At 33.4% G+C, this 25266-nt stretch overlaps 1 protein-coding gene across 1 annotated transcript; it reads left to right on the forward strand.

Annotated features, from left to right (window-relative positions):
- Positions 1-54: 54 nt before the first annotated feature.
- LOC134691591 (putative uncharacterized protein DDB_G0286901) lies at positions 55-23612 on the forward strand. Its single transcript, XM_063552157.1, has 6 exons — positions 55-126; positions 9502-11293; positions 12627-12719; positions 17909-18063; positions 18378-18408; positions 23212-23612. The coding sequence occupies exons 1-6, from the start codon at positions 55-57 to the stop codon at positions 23610-23612; spliced, it is 2544 nt and encodes an 847-aa protein (XP_063408227.1).
- Positions 23613-25266: the final 1654 nt, after the last annotated feature.

A 25266-nucleotide genomic window follows, 5' to 3' on the forward strand; every position in this document is an offset into this window, starting at 1 on the left:
AGTTGTTTTCAAGAAGACACATTTGGTTTTAGACAATAACTTGAGTATAAGATAATGGATCTCCATGAAATTTCACTAGGAGGTTCAATACACAAAAGGAAGATTAGAATTGATTTTGGGGTTATGGTACATTATTATTGGGAGTATTTTATTTTTTTATTTTGGGATTTTCTTCCAAAAATTACCTTATTTACATTGATTATACTTATCTAGTATATAATTATATAGATACACCAAATACTGATTTGGCAGGAGATGCACTTAAAATAGGGTGTTTTTAATATTTTATCTGTAATTTGTGTATTTTTCCTATGATATGTACTTCTTGATAATGTCTCTGTGAGTATCAAGATAAAGAAAATATATTTGGTAAGTATATATTCACAATTGACATGCGCCAGTGCGAGGCAAAAAGGATCTTCTTTCCCTTTAATTTCAAATATTGCACAAGATTTTTTTCTCTCACAAAAACACATGAGTGGTAAATAAAATACTTGTCATTGTTTGACACTTTCAGCAATAAAAAATCAGTTTAGCCTGTTTAAATGTTTCACTGATTGTATGAAAATTATAACAGAAAATGTACAAAACTCTTGATAAAATTGCATTATCTGCAGATTTATTGATAACTTTCCTCAAGATATATTCACAAGGACATAGAACTAACATATTGTATTGAAATTGAAAGGGGGGTTCCAGGGGTCAGAACCCCCCTTTTTTGGCCAATCGATGCATTTGAATGGGCCCCCCTCCCCCCTTTGTCCTGTGTTGGGAACCCCCCTTTTTAAAAAAATGCTGGATCCGCCCCTGTATTGTCCATGCTATTCTGATCTGAGTTTTTATTCATACATACATGTATACTGGCATGGCTGGTGCTGTTTCAAGTTGTCTTCTTTTTCGGTTTCTTCAGAAGTATTTGTTTAACCTGTTCGGTCACTATGAAGTGTTACAATTCTTATTTAGACGCAACACATAAATAGTGACCAAAAAGGTACTGCTTTCACATGAGAGAAGCTACAAAGCTACAAAAAAAATTAAATGTACACATTTTCAATATTTTTGTAGGACTTATTATCATATGAAATTAAGGAGATATGTAGTTAGAGACTTATGCGGAATAGAAATATTTGGGTCTACCTGCTACCTGTTTTCAAATTAGTCCATATTGAAGTTTAAAGGATCCAAAATTAAAATATGTTTGATTTCAACTGACAAAAAAAATTGTGTTATTTAGGGACAACATCAAAAGTTTAATGTAGGATAAAAAACTTAATTCAGATAGTTTTATTTACTGACCCTCCATCCCCTCTCTTAACTTAATTTGGTAAAAATTGATTGACCCATATGGATATATGTAAAATCAATGTAGGTTAAACAAAACTTGCAGCAAGTTTAACCCCCCACCCCAAACTATTTGAATTCAGTTTTTTATCCTTCATTGATCTTTTGATGTCGACTCCCTTATATGCTCAATATACATCTGCGGTCGTATCAGGCTGTGCATGGCAAAGCATTTTATTGCCTTTAAGTTTGTACTTTTTTGTTTGTTTTGGTCATGAAAATAAATTTGCAGTTCTGTTGTGAAGTTGCTAACATGAAAGTACACAAATTGCATCTATATTGTGAGTTTTTTTCACCAACTTTTTCTATGAACCAGACAAAAGTTTATTTTGTGCTTATTTTTTAGAATATCCTTGTTTACAATATAGTTACACGGTCACCAATTTAATTTTGAGTTCATCCAGAGTCATAGAAAAATGGGTTTCAACTGACCTCCAAACATTCCATGATTCTGTAATGAGGTCAGTACCCAAATTTCATACATCATTACATTTTATTTCAAATCCTTAAAACTGGAATTAAACAAATATTTTGTTTTATTAATTTATTTCTTCAAATATTTCAATAAATTTGACATTATACCATGTTTAAACTTTATGTTTTGAAGAAAAGGATGCTGGTAACAAATTTAATTTACTCATTTTAAGAAGATGATAATTAGATAACTTCACATGGTGAAAGAAAACTTGTAAGATTTCCAGGTTTTTTTGTTGAATAGGTGCAATTTTAGTTACTGAGACAGAGTACAGTTTTGGTACTGTAATGTTATATAACCATAAGTGTGTATTGCTAAATAAGTTCAAATGTGAACCTGACAGTGATATAGTGATAAAGTACAGATGGGTGCGGTCCTAACCTTGACAAAAGTTAACTTAGAGTTAACTTGTTGACTGCTTTCTAAGTTAACTCGAGAATTTTTAAGCAGTCAAGCAAGTTAACTTCGTCGTTGGTGGACCAGACCTACGGTCTGATTTTTAGGACTGCTGCAGACCTATCGACAAGTCTGCTCCAGACCAGACCTGTGGACAAGTCTGCTTTTGACCAGTCCTGAGGACAGGTCTGCCCCAGACCAGACCTGTGGACAAGTCTGCTTTTGACCAGTCCTGAGGACAGGTCTGCCTCAGACCAGACCTGTGGACAGGTCTGCTCCTGACCAGACCTGAGGACAGGTCTGCTTTTGACCAGACCTGTGGACAAGTCTGCTATTGACCAGTCCTGAGGACAGGTCTGCTTATGACAGATTATCGTTTTAAGAGTTTTCATATCAGCCTTGAGCTTTCCGCATGATTAAAATATGCAAACAACATTCGCATTGTTTTTCCACAGATATCATTTATTATTTACTCGCTAGACTCTACTAGATATTATATAAATGCTCTCTTTTATTTGATATACTTGTATTCTTATATAAATAAAAAATGGCTATACGATCACACAGAGTTTTTTTTATTAGAAGGCGGATAGAAAGGTTATCCAACGCATCGGATCAATATTCTTATATCACGGGATATCGGCAACATTGTCTACTTCTTCTTCTTCTGGTATTCTTTTTCCGTCCACGTTGTGACAACCTCAATTGAGTACAGTCTACGTTACTTCGTTCCCCGTTGTTTACCTGTCCCTTCCTAAATTTTACTGTATGCATAAATTTATACTTGCATGGATATTTCATTGATATTCAACTTGTTTGCATTGGATTTACTATTCTATTTCCCGCAGAATATTCTAACAGAAATTGTACAGTGTCCGTAAGCATACGGTGTGGTAAAACTATCAACAATCTCGTCAAATTCGTGGTACCGGATTTATCGAGACTCGACGAGAGATTTGTCATTGCCGATATTTATATGGGACATCCTAAAATTATACTCAATTCGCACTCTAATGAAATAGTTGCCACTTGACGTTTAACTATAAACAAAATCAATCAACCGACATAACAGATTCCAAGAAGAGAACCTCGTATACTTTTTTTTTTATTAAATCATTGTAAATAGTACAAATGAATTCAGACATGTCAGTGTTGGTACTTTGATGATGTGGCATAATGGTTTGTTTTACACGTACACCATCATGAACTCCTATATATGATCTGACTGTTATAATGAATAAAGAGATGAAGTTCTGACATTCTCAATTTAATCAGAATATTTTTTGCATTTATATAGTTTACCAATATTATTGATTACGTGTACATTTACGGTCCTACTAAAATGTGAACAGGAGCGCCAGGAGAGACATTAAGGCGCTCTTTACAATGGTATGCCGGTATAAAGATTTGCAAATAAAAGTGCACATATGATCAGTTTTGGTCAACTAGTTTTGTTTTCCAAGTCAGCATGAGGTATTAAAACTACTGAAATTTTGTTACGTATCAATATTTTGAATAAAAGGAGGACACGCTGGTATCCTAAATTTATGCGAACAAAAATTTGTTGCTATTAAATTGCAATATTGCTGTCCATTGTCATGATTATATTATACATTAATTCCTGACATAAAAAATATGGCTGATTAATACTATGCGGGTACGTCATGGTGTATATAGATTTACAAATTAAATACACATATGGTCAGTTTTGGTAATGCGGTCAAATAATTTTGTCGTACAAGTCAGCTGGAGGTATCAAAACTACTGAAATTTTGTTACGTATCAATATTTTTAATAAAATGAGGACATGCTGGTATCTTAAATTTATGCCAACAAAAATTTGTTGTTATTATATTGCAATATTGCTGTCCATTGTCATGATTGTATTATACATTGAATCCTGACATAAAAAATAAGGCTGATTTACTATGCGGGTATATAGATTTACAATTTAAAGTTCACATATGGTCAGTTTTGGTAATGCGGTCAAATAATTTTGTTGTACAAATCAGCTGGAGGTATCAAAACTACTGAAATTTTGTTACGTATCAATATTTTGAATAAAATGAGGACATGCTGGTATCCTAAATTTATGCGAACCAAAATTTGTTGTTATTATATTGCAATATTGCTGTCCATTGGCATGATTGTATTATACATTAAATCCGGACATAAAAAAATGACTGATTTACTGTCCTGGTATATAGATTTACAATTTAAAGTTCACATATGGTCAGTTTTGGTAATGCGGTCAAATAATTTTGTTGTACAAGTCAGCTGGAGGTATCAAAACTACTGAAATTTTGTTACGTATCAATATTTTGAATAAAATAAGGACATGCTGGTATCCTAAATTTATGCGAACCAAAACTTTTTGTTATTATACTGCAATTTTGCTGTCCATTGTCATGATTGTATTATACATTGAATCCTGACATAAAAAATATGGCTGATTTACTATGCAGGTATATAGATTTACAATTTAAAGTTCACGTTATGTTCAGTTTTGGTAATGTGGTCAAATAATTTTGTTGTACAAGTCAGCTGGAGGTATCAAAACTACTGAAATTTTGTTACGTATCAATATTTTGAATAAAATGAGGACATGCTGGTATCCTAAATTTATGCGAACCAAAATTTTTTGTTATTATATTGCAATTTTGCTGTCTGTTGTCATGATTGTATTATACATTGAATCCTGACATAAAAAATATGGCTGATTTACTATGCAGGTATACAGATTTACAAATTAAAGTTCACATATGGTCAGTTTTGGTGGATGCAGTCAAACAATTTAGTTGTACAAGTCAGTTGGAGGCATCAAAACTACTGAAATTTTGTTACGTATCAATATTTTGAATAAAATTAGGACATGCTGGTATCCTAAATTGATGTGAACAAAAATTTGTTGTTATAATATTTCAATATTGCTGTCCATTGTCATGATTGTATTAAACATTGATTCTGGCATAAAAAATATGGCTGATTAACTATGTGGGTATATAGATTTACAAATTAAAGTGCACATATGGTCAGTTTTGGTGGATGCGGTCAAATAATTTTATTGTACAAGTCAACTGGAGGTATCAAAACTACTGAAATTTTGTTATGTATCAATATTTTGAATAAAATGAGGACATGCTGGTATCCTAAATTTATGGGAACCAAAATTTTTTGTTATTATATTGCAATTTTGCTGTCTGTTGTCATGATTGTATTCTACATTGAATCCTGGCATAAAAAATATGGCTGATTTACTATGCGGGTATATAGATTTACAAATTAAAGTGCACATATGGTCAGTTTTGGTGGATGCGGTCAAATAATTTTGTTGTACAAGTCAACTGGAGGTATCAACAGTACTGAAATTTTGTTACGTATCAATATTTTGAATAAAATGAGGACATGCTGTTATCCTAAATTGATGTGAACAAAAAATTGTTGTTATTATATTGCAATATTGCTGTCCATTGTCATGATTGTATTATACATTGAATCCTGACATAAAAAATATGGCTGATTTACTATGCGGGTATATAGATTTACAAATTAAAGTGCATATATGGTCAGTTTTGGTGGATGCGGTCAAATAATTTTGTTGCACAAGTCAACAGGAGGCATCAAAACTACTGAAATTTTGTTATGTATCAGTATTATAAGTAAAAAGGGGACATGCTAACACCCTTAATTTAGGGGAACAAAAATTTGTTGTTATTATATTGCAATATTGCTGTCCATTGTCATGATTGTATTATACATTGAATCCTGACATTAAAAATAAGGCTGATTTACTATGTTGGTATATAGATTTACAATTTAAAGTTCACATATGGTCAGTTTTGGTAATGCGGTCAAATTATTTTGTTGTACAAGTCAGCTAGAGGTATCAAAACTACTGAAATTTTGTTACGTATCAATATTTTTAATAAAATGAGGACATGCTGGTATCTTAAATTTATGCGAATCAAAAGTTTTTGTTATTATATTGCAATTTTGCTGTCCATTGTCATGATTGTATTATACATTGAATCCTGACATAAAAAATATGGCTGATTTACTATGCAGGTATATAGATTTACAAATTAAAGTGCATATATGGTCAGTTTTGGTGGATGCGATCAAATAATTTTGTTATACAAGTCAACTGGAGGCATCAAAACTACTGAAATTTTGTTACGTATCAGTATTATAAGTAAAAAGGGGACATGCTAGCACCCTTAATTTAGGCGAACAAAAATTTGTTGTTATTATATTGCAATATTGCTGTCCATTGTCATGATTGTACTATACATTGAATCCTGACATTAAAAATAAGGCTGATTTACTATGTTGGTATATAGATTTACAATTTAAAGTTCACATATTGTCAGTTTTGGTAATGCGGTCAAATAATTTTGTTGTACAAGTCAGGTGGAGGTATCAAAACTACTGAAATTTTGTTACGTATCAATATTTTTAATAAAATGAGGACATGCTGGTATCTTAAATTTAAGCGAACCAAAAGTTTTTGTTATTATATTGCAATTTTGCTGTCCATTGTCATGATTGTATTATACATTGAATCCTGACATAAAAAATATGGCTGATTTACTATGCGGGTATATAGATTTACAAATTAAAGTGCATATATGGTCAGTTTTGGTGGATGCGGTCAAATAATTTTGTTATACAAGTCAACTGGAGGCATCAAAACTACTGAAATTTTGTTACGTATCAGTATTTTGAGTAAAAAGAGGACATGCTTGAACCCTTAATTTTGGCGAACAAAAATTTGTAGTCATTATTTAAATGAATTAAACTATTGCTGATTGTGGCTGCATAGTTCAAGGATGTATAACTAACAAGGACGTATACACCAAATATACTTCTTTTCAAAAATATATAATATTATTGAATTTGATCTCGGAATATATATATATATATATATTCAGTGCCTGTTATCATTGTAACCGAGATAGTTTTTATGATATATAGATTGTCAGATCACAGATAAATTTGTGTTACGTTCTGTGCGTACTTATTTTCAAATATTTGTATTTAATCCTGTTCATAAAACGGAAGTATTAATTTTCAAATTACTTTATTTTCGATGTTTATACTACGAAACAAATATATTAAAAATATTTGTTTTTAAATCAACGAAGAGCGGTCCTGGTTACAAGTTAACTTAGTGTTGAGCAGACCAGTCAAAGTTAACTTGGGAACAGGTCTGGTTTTGATCGGATTTGTCCAAGCAGAAGTTAACTTTGTGGCAGGACCGGTTTCCAAGTTAATGTATGTTAACTTTATGACAGGACTGGTTCCGAAGTTAACTTATGTTAACTTTATGACAGGACTGGTTCGAAGTTAACTTATATCAATAGCGGACCTGTTTCCAAGTTAACTTTTTGGCAGACATAAAAACAGTCCTAGGACCAAGTCCGCTTTTCAAGTTAACTAGAGTTTAGTCCTAGGACTGGTCAGAGCAGTCCTATATTCGGTCACAGGTTAACTTTAACCAGTCCAAATGACTGGTTATCAAGTTAACTTGCTGTACAGGTTAGGAGTGCACCCATCTGTACTTGGTAGAGTGAAAATGTTTTTTGATCAGGTTTAAACTGATGCATAAAATATACAGGTGACTGTTGCAGCTTGAATGTTTAAGGATGTAGCCCACACATATGATAATCTCCAAAGTAATGTATGCCCTGTACATGTATATACCTATCAAAGTCATGGTATTACCATGGGTTATATGATGAAATTAACTCCCATCTTCCCATAAATCCAATTTTGGACAATATGAGAGCATACAATATATAGTTTGTACTTAAAGGTACTACTCAGACTCAAGTCTCCAAGTCTCCCTTTATGATTGAACTTAGAAAGAGAAAACAAAACAGTTTCCATCTCCTGGGACTGTATCTATTAAAGGGATCTATGTGAAATAATCAGTGAAAAGATTTGTTGAGAGTTTGCCAAAGGAAGTTATGAAAATAAATTTGTAGCTGTGAAGTTGCTAATGAGAGTACCCAAATTGCACATTTATTGTTAGTTTTTTAACCAACTTAAAAAAAACCAGACAGACATATTGTGAATTATGGGGGGGGGGGGGGGGGGGGCGGTGTCTGGTAATCATTAGTTTTGAATTAGTCTGTGGGTTTCATGACTTACCGTGATCAACAGTATAACCAACGTCATTATCACTGTTCTTTGGTATGGGGAATTATGTGGCAGGTGGACATAAGTAGTCATGGTCAACCACAACCGGTTCACTGGAGTCTACCCCGCATGCCGCATGGCCATTATAAAAAAAGTCCAAAATGTATTACTTGCAGAGTTTTTTGCTGTGTTCCCATGACTGGACGGAACTTTTACACTAAATATGTTATCGTTTACTATGATTTTGTGACTTTTAAATGCAGTACCTGTTATTATTTAGGTGATTTGTTTTGACCTCACTGATAATGGAATGTTGTAGCAGACGAAACAGCGTCAGATGTTGTTGTCCTAACTTCGGTAATTTCCGTGGTACGATAAAATTTAAATAAACTACAAAAGTTACCAAAATTTCGGAATTCTTGTTTTTGCAAACAAATAAAAATTCATGACGTAGATAACATCGAAATTATTCCGATCTGTCCCGTTTTTTCAAGATCGCGCTGAAACGAGAATTTTGGCAGCCATTAAAAAAAATTAATCGTACCAGATTTAACGAGAGTGACGAAACTTTACAGATGGGTCGTCTAGCAAGAGTTATCGTTCTTTGTCCCAAAACGATGCTTCTACCATAAGTGCCAGCATAGCTGGCATATTAGTTTTAATTGACAAAACACCAAAAAAAAAGACACTTAAATTAGAGAATAGAAAGTGAAAAGAAACAATGAACATAAAGATAAACATTCGTTAAAACAGGAGCTTATCAATGAAAAGTAAGATCACAAGCATGACAAAGATATTTACGTATGCAAAGATAGATAACCGAATAAATAATTGAGAATTCAGTTTTATAAATGGTTATAATAATAGCACAAGAGAGAGCATTATATGTCTCTGATATTATATTTATTAGTTTTGTTATGTGTATAGAAACGACGAGAATTGCACATACAACAAAATTACCAACGACGGCTGACACAGTTGTGCCGACAACGACAGAGATAACAACATTGGCGACGACGACCGTGTATGAAATACTGTCGACGACAACAGGAAACAACAAAAATAATTCATCTTCTAACACTTGTTCTGGCAGGCTTGTTGGCAATGGGAATTCATATTCTCAATCAACCAGATTCTGAGAATCTTAGTTTCCCAGTTCATCCTCGAATAATGGCGGAACTTCCGGATATAAAAATGGTAATGGAAACAATGGAACAACGAGTCATACTGAGACACATACCAGCAGTTCACATACTGAAACCCATACTAACGGTGGGAAACACACCGGCGGCAATGGGAGTAATGGAAACAACAGTACACACACTGTAACTAATACCGACCAAAATGGTAGTCAAACAAGTAATACTACTAATAACAATGGAACCAGTGGTCATAATGGCACTAAAGGAAATACTAATGGGTCTAATGGGGGTACCATTCATACGGAGTCTCATACAAGTAATACACACACAGAAACACATACCGGTGGCGCAGGGGGTCATGGAGGTAAACATTCATCTAGTTCAAGTAGTTCAAGCAGTAGTTCAAGCAGCAGCAGCAGCAGTAGTAGTTCTACTAGCAGCAGTACAACTACTAATGGCACGAATGGTCATGGTGGAAAGGGAGGAAACAATACCAGTTCACATACTAGTACACACACTGAAACACACAGTAGTACTACCAACAACAGTCTGAATAACAATGGAAAACAGACCTCTTCTAGTAATAACTCAAATAGAAGCAACAGTTCTACACAGTCTAATGATAATAACTCTGGTAAACTCAATTCGTCAGCTAATAATTCCGGTAGTAGCAACAATGCTTTGCAATCAAGCACGAACAATAGTGGAGCCAAAAATAAAAATTCCAATTCAGGCGACCAAAGAAACAGCAGTTCTGGCAAGAACAGTACAAATACAAGCAATTCTTCTTCTAACACAAATACTGCGAATTCAGCAAACTCTTTCAACAAAAACTCTGCGGCAACGAATACAAATACCAGCAATACAGCAAATCAAATGTCAAATAACAACAAACAAACCGCACAGAACGTAAATTCTAATTCAAATATAGCAAATCAAAATGCAGCTTCAAAGAATAGTACATCTAATCAAAATACCAACCAAAGTTCAAATACAGCTAATAATAGTAACAATTCAAACAAACAATTATCAAGCAGTGCTCATGCGTCAACATCAGCTGTTAAAATGCATACTACTAAACGTATGACTACACCGAAACCGACTACAACCCAAAGACCCACAACTACAAAGAAACCGACTACAACACAAAAGCCCACAACTACACCAAAACCGACAACGACCCAAAAGCCTACAACTACAACAAAACCGACAACGACCCAAAAACTTACGACTACACAAAAACCGACAACGACCCACAAACCAACACCTACACCCCATCATCATCATATCCACAGGACCAATCCTGTACAGAAAATAATAACAACTCAGAGACCGAAACCAACGACCAACAAGCCTACAAGCACAACACCAAAACCAACAACAGCCGTTCATAAAATTCATAGAACACACCGTCCCGGTCCAACACCTCCAACCATCCCACCAACGACCAAAGCGCCATCTACAGCACATAAAATTAATAGAACTCACCGACCTAGACCAACACCTCCAACCATCCCACCAACGACCAAGGCGCCATCTACAACACATAAAATGGTGAAAACACATCGTCCAGGACCAACTCCTCCAACGATACCTCCAACTACGCATGCTCAAACAACACGTGCTGGACCTACGCCACCTACAATGCCAGGAAGTACTGCTGGACCGACACCACCAACAATGCTTGGAAATACCGCCGGACCAACGCCACCTACAGTTGTTACAAATACTGACACAGTAGTCAAAAATAAAGTTACAACACCGATGGCAATCATTATCCTCAAAACAACAACGCCAGGTCAGTATTCAAATGAGGATCTGAAATATTTGTTTGGAAATATTTAAATAAGATACCGAAAGACACTTTTTGTCAAAATTAACTGATAGTAACAATATCATGCATCAAACACATGGATAAATTAAAATATAGATTCCACAACTGCAACAGGTGTGTTACGATAGTTCTCCACCTGAGACAGTTAAGTTTTAATATTTAAAGTGCGAACTTTGCCGAGCTTTTTGAATATTTAAAAGTTTATCTGTTGAGAGTGGAGAAATACTGTAATACACGAAATATAGTGGTAGAATCTGTTTCTCTTATGATTTTTACCCTTCCTTATCAAAGATTTGAAGACAGTTGTGTAATTTTTATGCGACATCATCAATCATGGTCGCCTTTTTTCGTGACGCCACAATAGGCTATAACAGAAGAAACCAAGAAAATTTAGCGCCACAATTTTTCACTTGTGAGGAGAAATATCATCTCACACCGCTTAAGAAGTGTGAAAACAGCACAAAATTTAGAAAATGTAAGATAATGACGCATTCTATTGTTTATGAAAATAAAAGATAAATTATTAAAATAAAAATTAATCAGTTACAATTTCATCTCTTAGACGTATTTGCTGATACTTAGATAATGTAACATCTCTTCAGTATTCATATTAAAGGTTATAATAATAAGGTGAAACATATAAATGAAGTTGCTTTCACACTGCCTATCTTGATTTGATTTTACGAAGATAGATCGGACTGATTGGAAAGGAAGAGATGTATACCATATCAGCAGAAATGCATGCCGGCTAAAGCAAAAAAACAAACACCATACCTTTTAATCTTTTGCTACGGAGGTTCTTCCATACTTTGAAAAATTCCAAACATAAAGAGATTTTATCGAAGATAACTTCACAATTTTTATAATCGTCACACTTATCGACTGAACGGCTGGTATAATTAAATACCCTGTGCAACATTCGGCTTCGCGTTTTTTTTATATTTTTGATCTCACCATCATTTTCATAATTAAGGTCTGCAGACTTTATGACTGTGAAATTTGTATTACATTTCAAAGGATGAACTTTAAAATGAAAGACAAGAACACTACTTGAAATGCAAATCAAAATTATAAATACATATTTACTAATCAAATGCTGAAAAGTTCTTTAACAAGAAAACAAAGATGTGGTATGACTGACAACACCTCACGAGACTTTAGGTCTTTTTTCTCTCACTCATTTAATATAGAACAGCTAGAGTTCATAACATTAAATGAAATTAACAGCATTCATGTTACAATAGGAAACTGTCATTTATACCTCTAACGAATATACGTTTTTTTTTAATTTCATTAGGCTGTCCCCCGTATGATGGTGCCACATGTCCAGCAGATTGCCAGTCATATGACATGGATTTCTGTCCAATTTGTGACTATTCTATTTGTAGTGGTAAGTAGCCATACAACAACAACAACAACATCATGATATGATACTGTCTTACAAATTCGTGCATTTTTGTACGAAAAGAAACTTGAAATTGAAAATAATTTGATGATGAATCTGAAATAGTGTCTGTCATGAAAAACACTCAGTCTTTGATTTAATCCTTTGGTGACTGCTTCATTGTGTTACTGTATCATGTGTACATATAAACCGTTATACTTTATATTTTCGATTTAGTATAAAATAAATGATACAGATAAAGTCATGTTATCTGTTAAAAAAAACGATTTGAAGCCAACGCCTCTAAAACAAAGAACCCCACAACAAACATGAGGCCTACACATTTTCACATTTGTCCTCACCAATGTATATAAATACTTTGACAAAACATTAATTACTACACAAATGTTGCGCATTTTAAAATATGAATAAATATGTTTTGTTATGATGTTAATGTCATTATTTCCATAACACATCAAGTCAATACACTAAGGTCTGTTCCAAAATTAAATGTAATAGGGGGTAGAAGGAAGGCACTTTATTTTTGACCCCCATGCATACATTTTAAATAGGATAGTTCATTTAAATGTTCAAGCAATCTTTCTTAAATAACAACCACCCATCAAATTTGAATAAAAGTGCCTTCCTTCCCTATCCATACCATTAATTTTGGAAAAGCTTTTACTATGAATACCAAGCCGAAATCAATGTCATTTGTGTATACCAGTGGTCCGTTTCAAATCAAATGACACACACAAGAGTGAACTAATATTATCATTTTTATTATTTTTTTTTGTTATTAAAGGCCTATAGCTATGCATAATATTAATTGATAAAAACCTTTGATTGATACAAATAACAATACCCTTTAAAAAGAACATTCACATTTTTATTTCGTATTATTTTCTTTCAGCAACCAAACCATAATGTATATTGGTAATTACCATGTTGAACAACTAGTCAACAGTCTACAATTCAAAGACGTGAACAAAATAAAATTTCTTATAATGAAAAATATGTAAAATAAAATTGAAAAAACAACTGTACACTGCATTAGAAAAAAGGCTTGTAAAAAATCTGTCATGTTAAGCTTATTACAGCTAAAATCTGAGTGAGTGACAGATGGAGTTTAATTCGTACTAAAACAGAAGATGTGGTATGATTTTCAGTGAGACAACAAACTGTTTGTTTCGTGAGATAAAAGTGTAACACAATGTAATTCTTATAAATAAAGTCAACATTAGTATACAGCTGACCAAAAGTCATAAACCGTCCAAGAGAAAATAAATCCAGGTTACAAACTAAAAATTAGGGAAGCACATCAAATATAAGAGGAATACAACGAAACATTAGAAACGCTAATTTGCAAACAAAAACCAAACGACAATGCACAACACACATAAACGAACTATAAGATAACAATTTCCATTTCCTTATTTGGTTCAGGACATTACAATAATTAATATTGGGCTGAATCTTGTAACATTTCATTTCATTTCATTTTGTGATAAGTTCTGATTTCCGAGTACAATCACGTGTTCGCTCAAGTATCGCGTTACACATTATTTGTATTTACACAAAATGTTTAACAATGTATATATTCAACAGTTTTTAGTAAATAGTAAAATCACAAAAGTGCTGAACTCCGAGGAAAATTCAAAACTAAAAGTCCCTCTTCAAATGGCAAAATCAATAGAATAGACAACCCATAAAACGAGTGGACAACAACTGTCATATTCCTGACTTGCTACAGGCATTTTATTATGTAGACACTGGTGGGTCGAACCTGGTTTGATAGCTATCTAAATCTCTCACTTGTATGGCAGTCGTATCAAATTCGACTGTAAAGCAAACACTTTTGTTAAAAAGTTTGGTCTTATAGAGAATAAGATTATAACACAATAGTGTACCTCTGTTTTCGACATTTTTACACAAATATTTTTTTTTCACGCATCGTTGTCAATATAATTGAATTTGATACGACTATCATACAAGTGAAAGGTTAAGCTAGCAATAACACCAGGTTCGAACCCCCATTTTCTACATAAAAAGTGCCTGTACCAAGTCAGGAATATGAGAGTTGTTTTACATTCGTTCGATGTGTTTGAGCTTTTGATTTTACCATTTGAAAAGCAACATTCCGTTTTGAATTATCCTCGGAGATCAGTATTTTTGTGATGTTACTTATGTCAAATTGATAACTTTTATATCTTACTATACGTTAAGTTTTTATTGTTAAAGGTCTTACGGTGATATTTGTTAATATCATCGGTTTTTGTGATTATTTAACAATCATTTAAAATCAGCTTAGTTATACAATATTTGGAGATCTCAGAATAGTCTCTGCAGGCTTAACAACAGGCGAAGGATGCCACATGTGGAGCAGGATCTGCTTACCCTTCCAGATCACCCGAGATCACACATTGTTTTTGATGGGGTTCGTGTTGCTTATTCTGTATTTTTCTATGTTGTGTCATGTGTACTATTGTTTGTCTGTTTGTCTTTTACATTTTTAGCCATGGCGTTGTCAGTTTATTTTCGATTTATGAGTTTGACTGTCCTTCTGGTATCTTTCGTCCTTCTTTTATACCAAAGAGACCTTAAAACTACAAAGTAAAAAAACCCTGCCAACTCCAAGGCTAAAGAAGAAAACGGCAAACAGACAAAGAACAGTACAAAAAAATATTACATAAAAAACAAAGACTAAGCAACATGAAACTTTCTAAACACTATGATTGATCTTATGTGCTTTTGAAGGGGAAACAGAACCTGTGTCCACAAGTGGGATACGTCGTGTTGCTTATGTTAGTAAAAACTCAGTTGAAAGTCTCATTCGGTAGATCATATAAGAAAGTTCCTAATCTGTCTATAAAAAATCTGATGATATTGTCAATGAGATAACTATTTACTATGTAACAAATAAAGTTGATCAAAAACAGTTTTAGGTTACTGTTCGGTCTTTAGTGATAAAAGTAAATCAAATCTATTAAAAAAAATAAAAAACCAAAACGTAAAAAAGATAAACAATTGAAAATGAAAAAAAAAACACAGCATTTAAATCATATCGACTATAAAAAATAAAACAAAATAAATGTAAAAAACAAAATAAACAATTGAAAATGAAAAAAAAATCAACAAAAACAACTGTCTCATTAGCGTTAACAAAAAACCACTTTCTATTCATAACATAATTCAGGCAATAAAAATGCTACATTTATTGCAAATGTTAAAGATATAACAACATTTCATCTCTTACACCAAATAGATATATAAAGATGTGGTATGAGTGTCAATAAGACAACTCTCCATCCAATTAACAATTTATAAAAGAAAACCATTATATGTCAAGGTACGGCCTTTAACACGGAGCTTTGACTCTAAGTTCGTTTTCTATTTTCGTCAATAATTTTTTATCAAAGTTACTAAAGTCAATTGAAAAATGAAGTCTCAGAAAAGCTTTTAATATCTGATCTTTGATGTTTTTACTGTGTAACATGTCATAATTAATGACTAAAATGTTACTGTTAATGTTACGTTTGTAATTGTTCCAGATATGGCGCCATTCAATAACTTGATATTGAGTTTTCAAATAATCATCACTCAACACAACTACATATTTTTTTGAGCTGGCGGTGTGAGTCATTATTTGATCAACATGGACTCCACCCAAATCAAAATCTCTAGGCGGTAAACAAATTTTAAAACCACGTGTTTCTAAATGTGTCGTTAAAACACCTATCACCCATTTACTGATGTCTTCTTTGTCTTCACTGAATGAAATATAAATATCAAACGTAGACGACTGCTCGACAGGGTTGATAACATTTAACTTAAATCTATGTCTGCATTTCCTTAAAATAAGTATATTTCGTATTTGAAAAAAAGTCGAGTTAATGTAGCTATAAGTACAATTAAAAATAAACCCACAATTAGATACTGCTCGTAGGCTAAATACTTCTTTCGAAAACTACAGTTATTGATCATATATAATGTTATTAACTCATCATTCCTCTGTCGACATACGATCCGATCATGTCTTACTAGTAACCTGTTCTGATATTCCAACCAATTTGCAATCCATTTCTTTCTACAGGAACACTCAATTGTAATGTTGCCTATGACAATTGTTCGTCCATTTTTCATATACTGTACATTTCTATGCAGATCTATTATTTGATTGTTTTCGACGTTGATAAGTTTTAGTGTTTCAATTCCATAGACGAGAGGATCTAAAACTTTAATTTTATTGAATGATAAATTGATCGCGACTGTGCGATTCAAATATGCTCTCTTTTCGACAATCGTTATAAAGTTATGACTAAGATCAATATCTAAATTATCCTGAGGGAATGCACTTGGAATTTTGTACTTTGTACTACGACTACAATTCACAACAACACGTTTTCTGGAAGGTTGTTCAAAACAGTTACAGCTTAGTGGGCATTTTTGTTCTACTGATATATTGCATACAAAAAGGTCATCTGGTACATTAACAGCCAATACTCCCCTAAGACTGATTGGATATTTGCATTCCCAGTCACTTCCTACGTTAAAATGTTTGCTGGCTAATTTTAATGACGGAATAAACCAAGCAAACTTGCAATCACAAAACCAAGGGTTGCCTCCCAAATAGAGGCTATATCTGAATGATACACTTAAGATTGTTTTACTTGTTATTCCTGTATTTTTAATATACGGTAAGTGTGAAAAATTATTATTCATAAAATCTATGCTTCCGCCACCTATTAATTTTGGACTCTTCCACTGTGGTTGATTTGTAATTTTCGAAATTTTATTCCTGGCGACATCAATTTCAGAAAACCAGTAACCTAAGTATAGATTTGTAACGTCAATACTTTTCAGTATGTTTCCACGAAGATTGATAATCAGGAGCGAACCGGGTCGGTAACTAAATGTTCTCGGTTCTATATACTGTATGACATTATATGATAAATCTAATTTTCTTAAATTCTGTAGTTTGAAGAATGTTATATTCTCCAATTGTGAAATTTTATTACGTGACAAATCCAAAGTATCGAGAATAGGAAAGCATTCAAAATCTGATCCTGTTATATTTTCAATTTCATTGTTGCTAAAATCTATTTCAACGGTCTCATTATAATACATAAAACCATTTGGAATAGATGTGGAGTTTGTATTTTTGAAAATTAACTTATAGAATGTTGTTTTCTTAGAGCAATGTCTAGTTTTACCATTGTCATTGAGATTGAGATTACAGATTGAACTTCTAAATTTACCGATCTTCCAAATGGGAAGTGATCGGTCTGTACAACATTGGATAATAGGAGAACCACCAAATGGTCTGAATTGTACAGTCGTTGTCTTACAAGTAAGAGGACACATAAGGTTTTTACTCGAAACCGCTTTTGTTATCCACTTAAAATGTCCTGGTACAATCATCTTATCCTTTATAGTTGCATTTGATGTCAATGGTATCACTAAAAATAGTAGCAAAGCAATCTGAAACAAAATTAATTCAAAAGTTTAAAAGAAATGAGCAACAATTTGGTCCCGATTTTTTTTAAGTGTACCTGATTTCTTTATTTGATGGCTACAGTAATGTACGTATATACAAAAGTATCGCTGGGCTTAAGTGTTCCGTGTTCATTTGTATTAGCATATACTCCATGCTTTGCTTTGCAGATTTGTGTGCGATTGTCAGCTGTATTTGAATGTAAGAACAAGTTACATTTACTTTACTATTTATAGAAATGAAGGGATGATGATGTACATGATGTACATTACATGAAGCATGCATATTCAGGCTGATTATGGTAATGATAGAATTTCTGATATCATCTGTGAAACGGTTATTTCATAACGGTTAATCAACTCGTGATGGTGTCCGTAACATTTACGAATGGATAAAGTCGTCTTCACTCCTCCAATGAAAAGGTTAATATGCTCGATATAAAAAGTAACGAGATGATGAAAGCTGTCAGTTTTCTCCTCGACAACATTTATGTACGTTTCGGGAATATATTTTTAAAACACATTGTAGGTATTCATATGGGCACCAATTGCGCCCTTTTTGATATCAGATGTATTACTGTACTGTACTGTAATGAAAAGTGTATGGCAATGCAGTGAAGTTCTGTCTAAATTCAAAATGATAAAATTGACAACACCTACTGTTATTTTGATGGTTATTTTGTTCGTTAAAGGATCAGAAATTCACAAAATGTATTGATGATATTCACCAAATGAAACTACTTGACAACAGCCAAATATCAACATCAAAGCTGTCTTTTCATAGATGTTGATATTTCTGTTTCATGTGGTAAGTCCATTTTCAACTGATTTTTATAATTTGTTCTTATGTTGTACTGTTATACCACTGTCCCAGTTAAGGGGAGGGTTGGGGTCCCGCTAACATGTTTAACCCCGCCATATTATGTATGTGTGTGCCTGTCCCAAGTCAGGAGCCTGTAATTCAGTGGTTCTCGTTTGTTTATGTTTCATGTATAAGTTCATTTTTTGTGCATAAATAAGGCTGTTAATTTTGATAAATTTCCTATTTAAAAAAACTTTGATTTTTTCGAAAAACTAAGGATTTTCTGATCGTAGGCACAGATTACATCCCTTCGTAAATTTTACGGACGCCATCACGAGATGGTTGACCGTTATAGTATAACCGTTTCACAAATGATATCGGATATGTTCCTTACGTCGTAACTACAATCCCCTTCCCTTTCATGAATGTGACCTACCGAATTAGACTATTTACCGGATTTGTAATCAGATAAGCAACACGACGGGTGCCACATGTAGAGCAGGATCTGATTACCCTTCCGGAGCACCTGAGATCACCCCTAGTTTTTGGTGGGGTTCGTGTTGTTTATTCTTTAGTTTTCTATGTTGTGTCATGTGTACTATTGTTTTTTTGTTTGTCTTTTTCATTTTTTGCCATGGCGTTGTCAGTTTGTTTTAGATTTATGAGTTTGATTGTCCCTTTGGTAGCTTTCGTCCCTCTTTTACCTTGGCCGTATTTGGCACAAGTTTTGGAATTTTGGATCCTCAATGCTTTTCAACTTTGTACTTGTTTGGCATTATAAATATGTTGATATGCGCGTCACGGATGAGTCTTATGTAGACGAAACGCGAGTATAGTGTACTAAATTATTATACTGGTACCTTTGATAACTATTTAGATTTAATGAACGTAATTCAAGCATAACTGGTAAATGATTAAATCAAGGATATGAATACCACACACTACTTAAACATTTACTTATTTCTTTCATATATATTAATATCCTGTTTGAAAGTTTGGCTGTACTCATTTCAAACAGGATGACATATTCTAATTTTAACAATGATGTTGTTTTGTTTATAAAGTTTAATTTTAGGATATACAAATGTAAACCAAACAAAATGTTATTGTAATACGCATATATACATCTATGGTCCTACAATTTGTCGTTACCTAATTTGTTAAACATTGCACAATATCAGCGTCCATCTGACTGTAATAATCGTCTATTCAATAAATACTTGAATTTGATATTGAGTTTGAAATTGTAGATGAAAAAATTATATAACAGAAATACTAAACTCGAAGGAAGTTTCAAAAAGGTTGTTTATAAAAACTGATAAAAACAAACGTTATCAATCAACGAAACAGATAAAACAACTGATTGAGAACCGGCATTTTTTAAAGAGAACGGTGGGGGGGGGGGGGTAAACCTGACGTTATATTTACCTAAACCTCTTAGTTTCTGATAGTTTGTAGTTTTGATATTTGACTTTAAAATATGTGTTTTGTATAAGTTTCTATTGGCAGTGAAATAGCTTACAGTAGCTACAGGTGCTTTAAGATCTGTTTAGTTTAGTACTTTAATTGGTTTTATAGGTTATTCCTTTGCTGTGCTGCTACATCACTGTCCTTTGCTGTGCTGCTACATCACTGTCCTTTGCTGCGCTGCTACATCACTGTCCTTTGCTATGCTGCTACATCACTGTCCTTTGCTGCGCTGCTACATCACTGTCCTTTGCTGTGCTGCTACATCACTGTCCTTTGCTGCGCTGCTACATCACTGTCCTTTGCTGTGCTGCTACATCACTGTCCTTTGCTGCGCTGCTACATCACTGTCCTTTGCTGCGCTGCTACATCACTGTCCTTTGCTGTGCTGCTACATCACTGTCCTTTGCTGTGCTGCTACATCACTGTCCTTTGCTGTGCTGCTACATCACTGTCCTTTGCTGTGCTGCTACATCACTGTCCTTTGCTGCGCTGCTACATCACTGTCCTTTGCTGTGCTGCTACATCACTGTCCTTTGCTGTGCTTCTACATCACTGTACTTTGCTGTGCTGCTACATCACTGTCCTTTGCTGTGCTGCTACACCACTGTCCTTTGCTGTGCTGCTACATCACTGTCCTTTGCTGTGCTGCTACATCACTGTCCTTTGCTGTGCTGCTACATCACTGTCCTTTGCTGTGCTGCTACATCACTGTCCTTTGCTGTGCTGCTACACCACTGTACTAGGTTTATGGGATGGTTTGAAGACAGAAAACATATTTAATCCTGCCACATTCTGAATGTTCATTTTCGAAATCATTCAGTGTTGTCGTTTATACTGTTTTGTCTATAAATCAAACCATTGCGTGGACAGATGTCTCATTGGCATTCATACCACATTGTATTGTGTGTATGGAACAACTAGAGTGGCATGAAGATAGTTTCAATTGGCATTTACTCTGAAAAATGCCACCTAATATATATCTAATTGTTTAATAGATTAAAGCTGTTAGGTTTTATGCAAATAACAATTTAAACAGTTTAACTGGCATATACATGTTTAGGCTTTATCCATTTCCAAAGACGACAATGCTGCTAAATACTAGTCTTACATGTACCTCCATGACAAATTTAGTCTCCAAAAACAAAATCATTAAAGATATCTTGTGTTTGTGTTAATCACAAAATTTAGACTGAAAAGTGGATTAGAAAGTGACAATTATAAGGAGTGACTGTTTGCATTTACGGGCAGGAAACGTTTTTCTGGATCTCGGTTTTTAAAACATAAAGACATAATGACGAATATTTAAAATATAATATTTATTTATGTTAGGGACTACTTCAAGTGCGGATACAGCTAACGCATATCATATTTATTTAATTAATGAATTGCTAAAATGAAGAACGGATGATAATATGAAGTATACGAATCAACGGGTACACTCTTTATATTTATTAATGCATATTCAAAACAACTCGTGAACTAATCGCCATAGTTAAATAGTGATCTTGTATTGTGACGGTCACGAATAACTATATTAATTGTAAAGATCATGACATTTCTTTTCTTCGTTTTCTCTCTCAGTAACAACATCATGAGAAATAGTGGTATTTACATTTAATCAAATGGTTTAACAGTCTACAATTCATATATCTCATACGTCAGTTCAATAGTCTACACAGCATACATCTCATTCTAAAGTTCATACATCTCATACAACAGTTCAACAGTTTACAGTTCATACATCTCATACGTCAGTTCAATAGTCTACACAGCATACATCTCATTCTACAGTTCATACATCTCATACGTAAGTTGAATAGTCTACAGAGCATACATGTCATCCTACAGTTCATACATCTCATACTACAGTTCAACAGTCTACAGTTCATACATCTCATACTATAGTTCAATAGTCTACAGTTCTTACATCTCATACTACAGTTCAACAGTCTACAGATTATACATCTCATACTATAGTTCAATAGTCTACAGTTCATACATCTCATACTTTAGTTCAACAGTCTACATTTCTTACATCTCATACTACAGTTCAACAGTCTACAGTTCATACATTTCATACTACAGTTCAACAGTCTACGGTTCATACATCTCATACTACAGTTCAATAGTCTACAGTTCATACATCTCATACTACAGTTTAACAGTCCACAGTTCATACATCTCATACTATAGTTCAATAGTCTACAGTTTATACATCTCATACTTTAGTTCAACCGTCTACAGTTCATACATCTCATACTACAGTTCAACAGTCTACAGTTCATACATCTCATACTACAGTTCAGCAGTCTACTGTTCATACATCTCATACTACAGTTCAACAGTATACAGTTCATACATCTCATACTACAGTTCAACAGTCTACGGTTCATACATCTCATACTATAGTTCAATAGTCTACAGTTCATACATCTCATACTACAGTTGAACAGTCTACAGTTCATACATCTCATACTATAGTTCAATAGTCTACAGTTCATACATCTCATACTTTAGTTCAACAGTCTACAGTTCATACATCTCATACTATAGTTCAATAGTCTACAGTTCATACATCTCATACTTTAGTTCAACAGTCTACAGTTCATACATCTCATACTACAGTTCAACAGTCTACAGTTCATACATCTCATAATACAGTTCAACAGTCTACGGTTCATACATCTTATACTACAGTTCAATAGTCTACAGTTCATACATCTTATACTACAGTTCAACAGTCTACAGTTCATACATATCATACTACAGTTCAACAGTCTACAGATCAAACATCTCATACTACAGCTCAACAGTGTACGATTCATACATCTCATACTACAACTCAACAGTCTACGATTCATACATCTTATACCACAGTTCAACAGTCTACAGTTCATACATATCATACTACAGTTCAACAGTTTACAGTTTATACATCTCATACTTTAGTTCAACAGTCTACAGTTCATACATCTCATACTAAAGTTCAAAAGACTACAGATCATACATCTCATACTACAGTTCAACAGTCTACAGATCTTACATATCATACTACAGATCAACAGTCTACAGATCATACATCTCATACTATAGTTCAACAGTCTACAGATTATACATATCATACTACAGTTTAACAGTCTACAGATCATACATATCATACTAAAGTTCAAAAGACTACAGATCATACATCTCATTTTACAGTTCAACAGTCTACAGTTTATACATCTCATACTACAGTTCAACAGTCTACAGTTCATACATCTCATACTAAAGTTCAAAAGACTACAGTTCATACATATCATACTACAGTTTAACAGTCTACAGTTCAAACATATCATACTAAAGTTCAAAAGACTACAGATCATACATTTCATACTACAGTTCAACAGTCTAAAGATCTTACATCTCATACTACAGTTGTTCAACAGTCTACATATCGAACATATCATACTACAGTTCAACAGTCTACAGATTATACATATCATACTACAGTTTAACAGTCTACAGATCATACATATCATACTAAAGTTCAAAAGACTACAGTTCATACATCTCATACTACAATTCAACAGTCTACAGTTCATACATCTCATACTACAGTTCAACAGTCTACAGTTCATACATCTCATACTAAAGTTCAAAAGACTACAGATCATATATCTCATACTAGAGTTCAATAGTCTACAGTTCATACATCTCATACTACAGTTCAACAGTCTACAGATCATACATCTGATACTACAGTTCAACAGTCTACGGTCTATACATCTCATACTACAGTTCAATAGTCTACAGTTCATTCATCTCATACTACAGTTTAACAGTCTACAGTTCATACATATCATACTACAGTTCAACAGTCTACAGATTATACATATCATACTATAGTTTAACAGTCTACATATCATACATATCATACTACAGTTCAAAAGTCTACAGATCAAACATCTCATATAACAGTTCAACAGTCTACAGTTCATACATATCATACTACAGTTCAACAGTCTACATATCATACAGATTGTACTACAGTTCAAAAGTCTACATATCAAACATCTAATACTATAGTTCAACATTCTACAATTCATACATATCATACTACAGTTCAACAGTCTACAGTTCATACATCTTATACTACAGTTCAATAGTCTACAGTTCATACATCTCATACTACAGTTCAACAGTCTACAGTTCATACATATCATACTACAGTTCAACAGTCTACAGATCAAACATCTCATACTACAGCTCAACAGTGTACGATTCATACATCTCATACTACACCTCAACAGTCTACGATTCATACATCTTATACCACAGTTCAACAGTCTACAGTTCATACATATCATACTACAGTTCAACAGTTTACAGTTTATACATCTCATACTTTAGTTCAACAGTCTACAGTTCATACATCTCATACTAAAGTTCAAAAGACTACAGATCATACATCTCATACTACAGTTCAACAGTCTACAGATCTTACATATCATACTACAGATCAACAGTCTACAGATCATACATCTCATACTATAGTTCAACAGTCTACAGATTATACATATCATACTACAGTTTAACAGTCTACAGATCATACATATCATACTAAAGTTCAAAAGACTACAGATCATACATCTCATTTTACAGTTCAACAGTCTACAGTTTATACATCTCATACTACAGTTCAACAGTCTACAGTTCATACATCTCATACTAAAGTTCAAAAGACTACAGTTCATACATATCATACTACAGTTTAACAGTCTACAGTTCAAACATATCATACTAAAG

Source organism: Mytilus trossulus, chromosome 11 (assembly GCF_036588685.1).
Source record: "Mytilus trossulus isolate FHL-02 chromosome 11, PNRI_Mtr1.1.1.hap1, whole genome shotgun sequence".
NCBI classification, from domain to species: domain Eukaryota; kingdom Metazoa; phylum Mollusca; class Bivalvia; order Mytilida; family Mytilidae; genus Mytilus; species Mytilus trossulus.

What these genes read in the sequence shown, in the direction of transcription:
- LOC134691591 (XM_063552157.1), top strand. Translation starts at nt 55, where the DNA reads ATGGATCTCCATGAAATTTCACTAGGAGGTTCAATACACAAAAGGAAG. An exon ending in TGACTATTCTATTTGTAGTG is followed by an intron (nt 12,720 to 17,908) that starts GTAAGTAGCCAT and finishes TTGTTTTCTTAG; the next exon opens with AGCAATGTCTAGTTTTACCA. An exon ending in GTACAGTCGTTGTCTTACAA is followed by an intron (nt 18,064 to 18,377) that starts GTAAGAGGACAC and finishes TTTGCTTTGCAG; the next exon opens with ATTTGTGTGCGATTGTCAGC.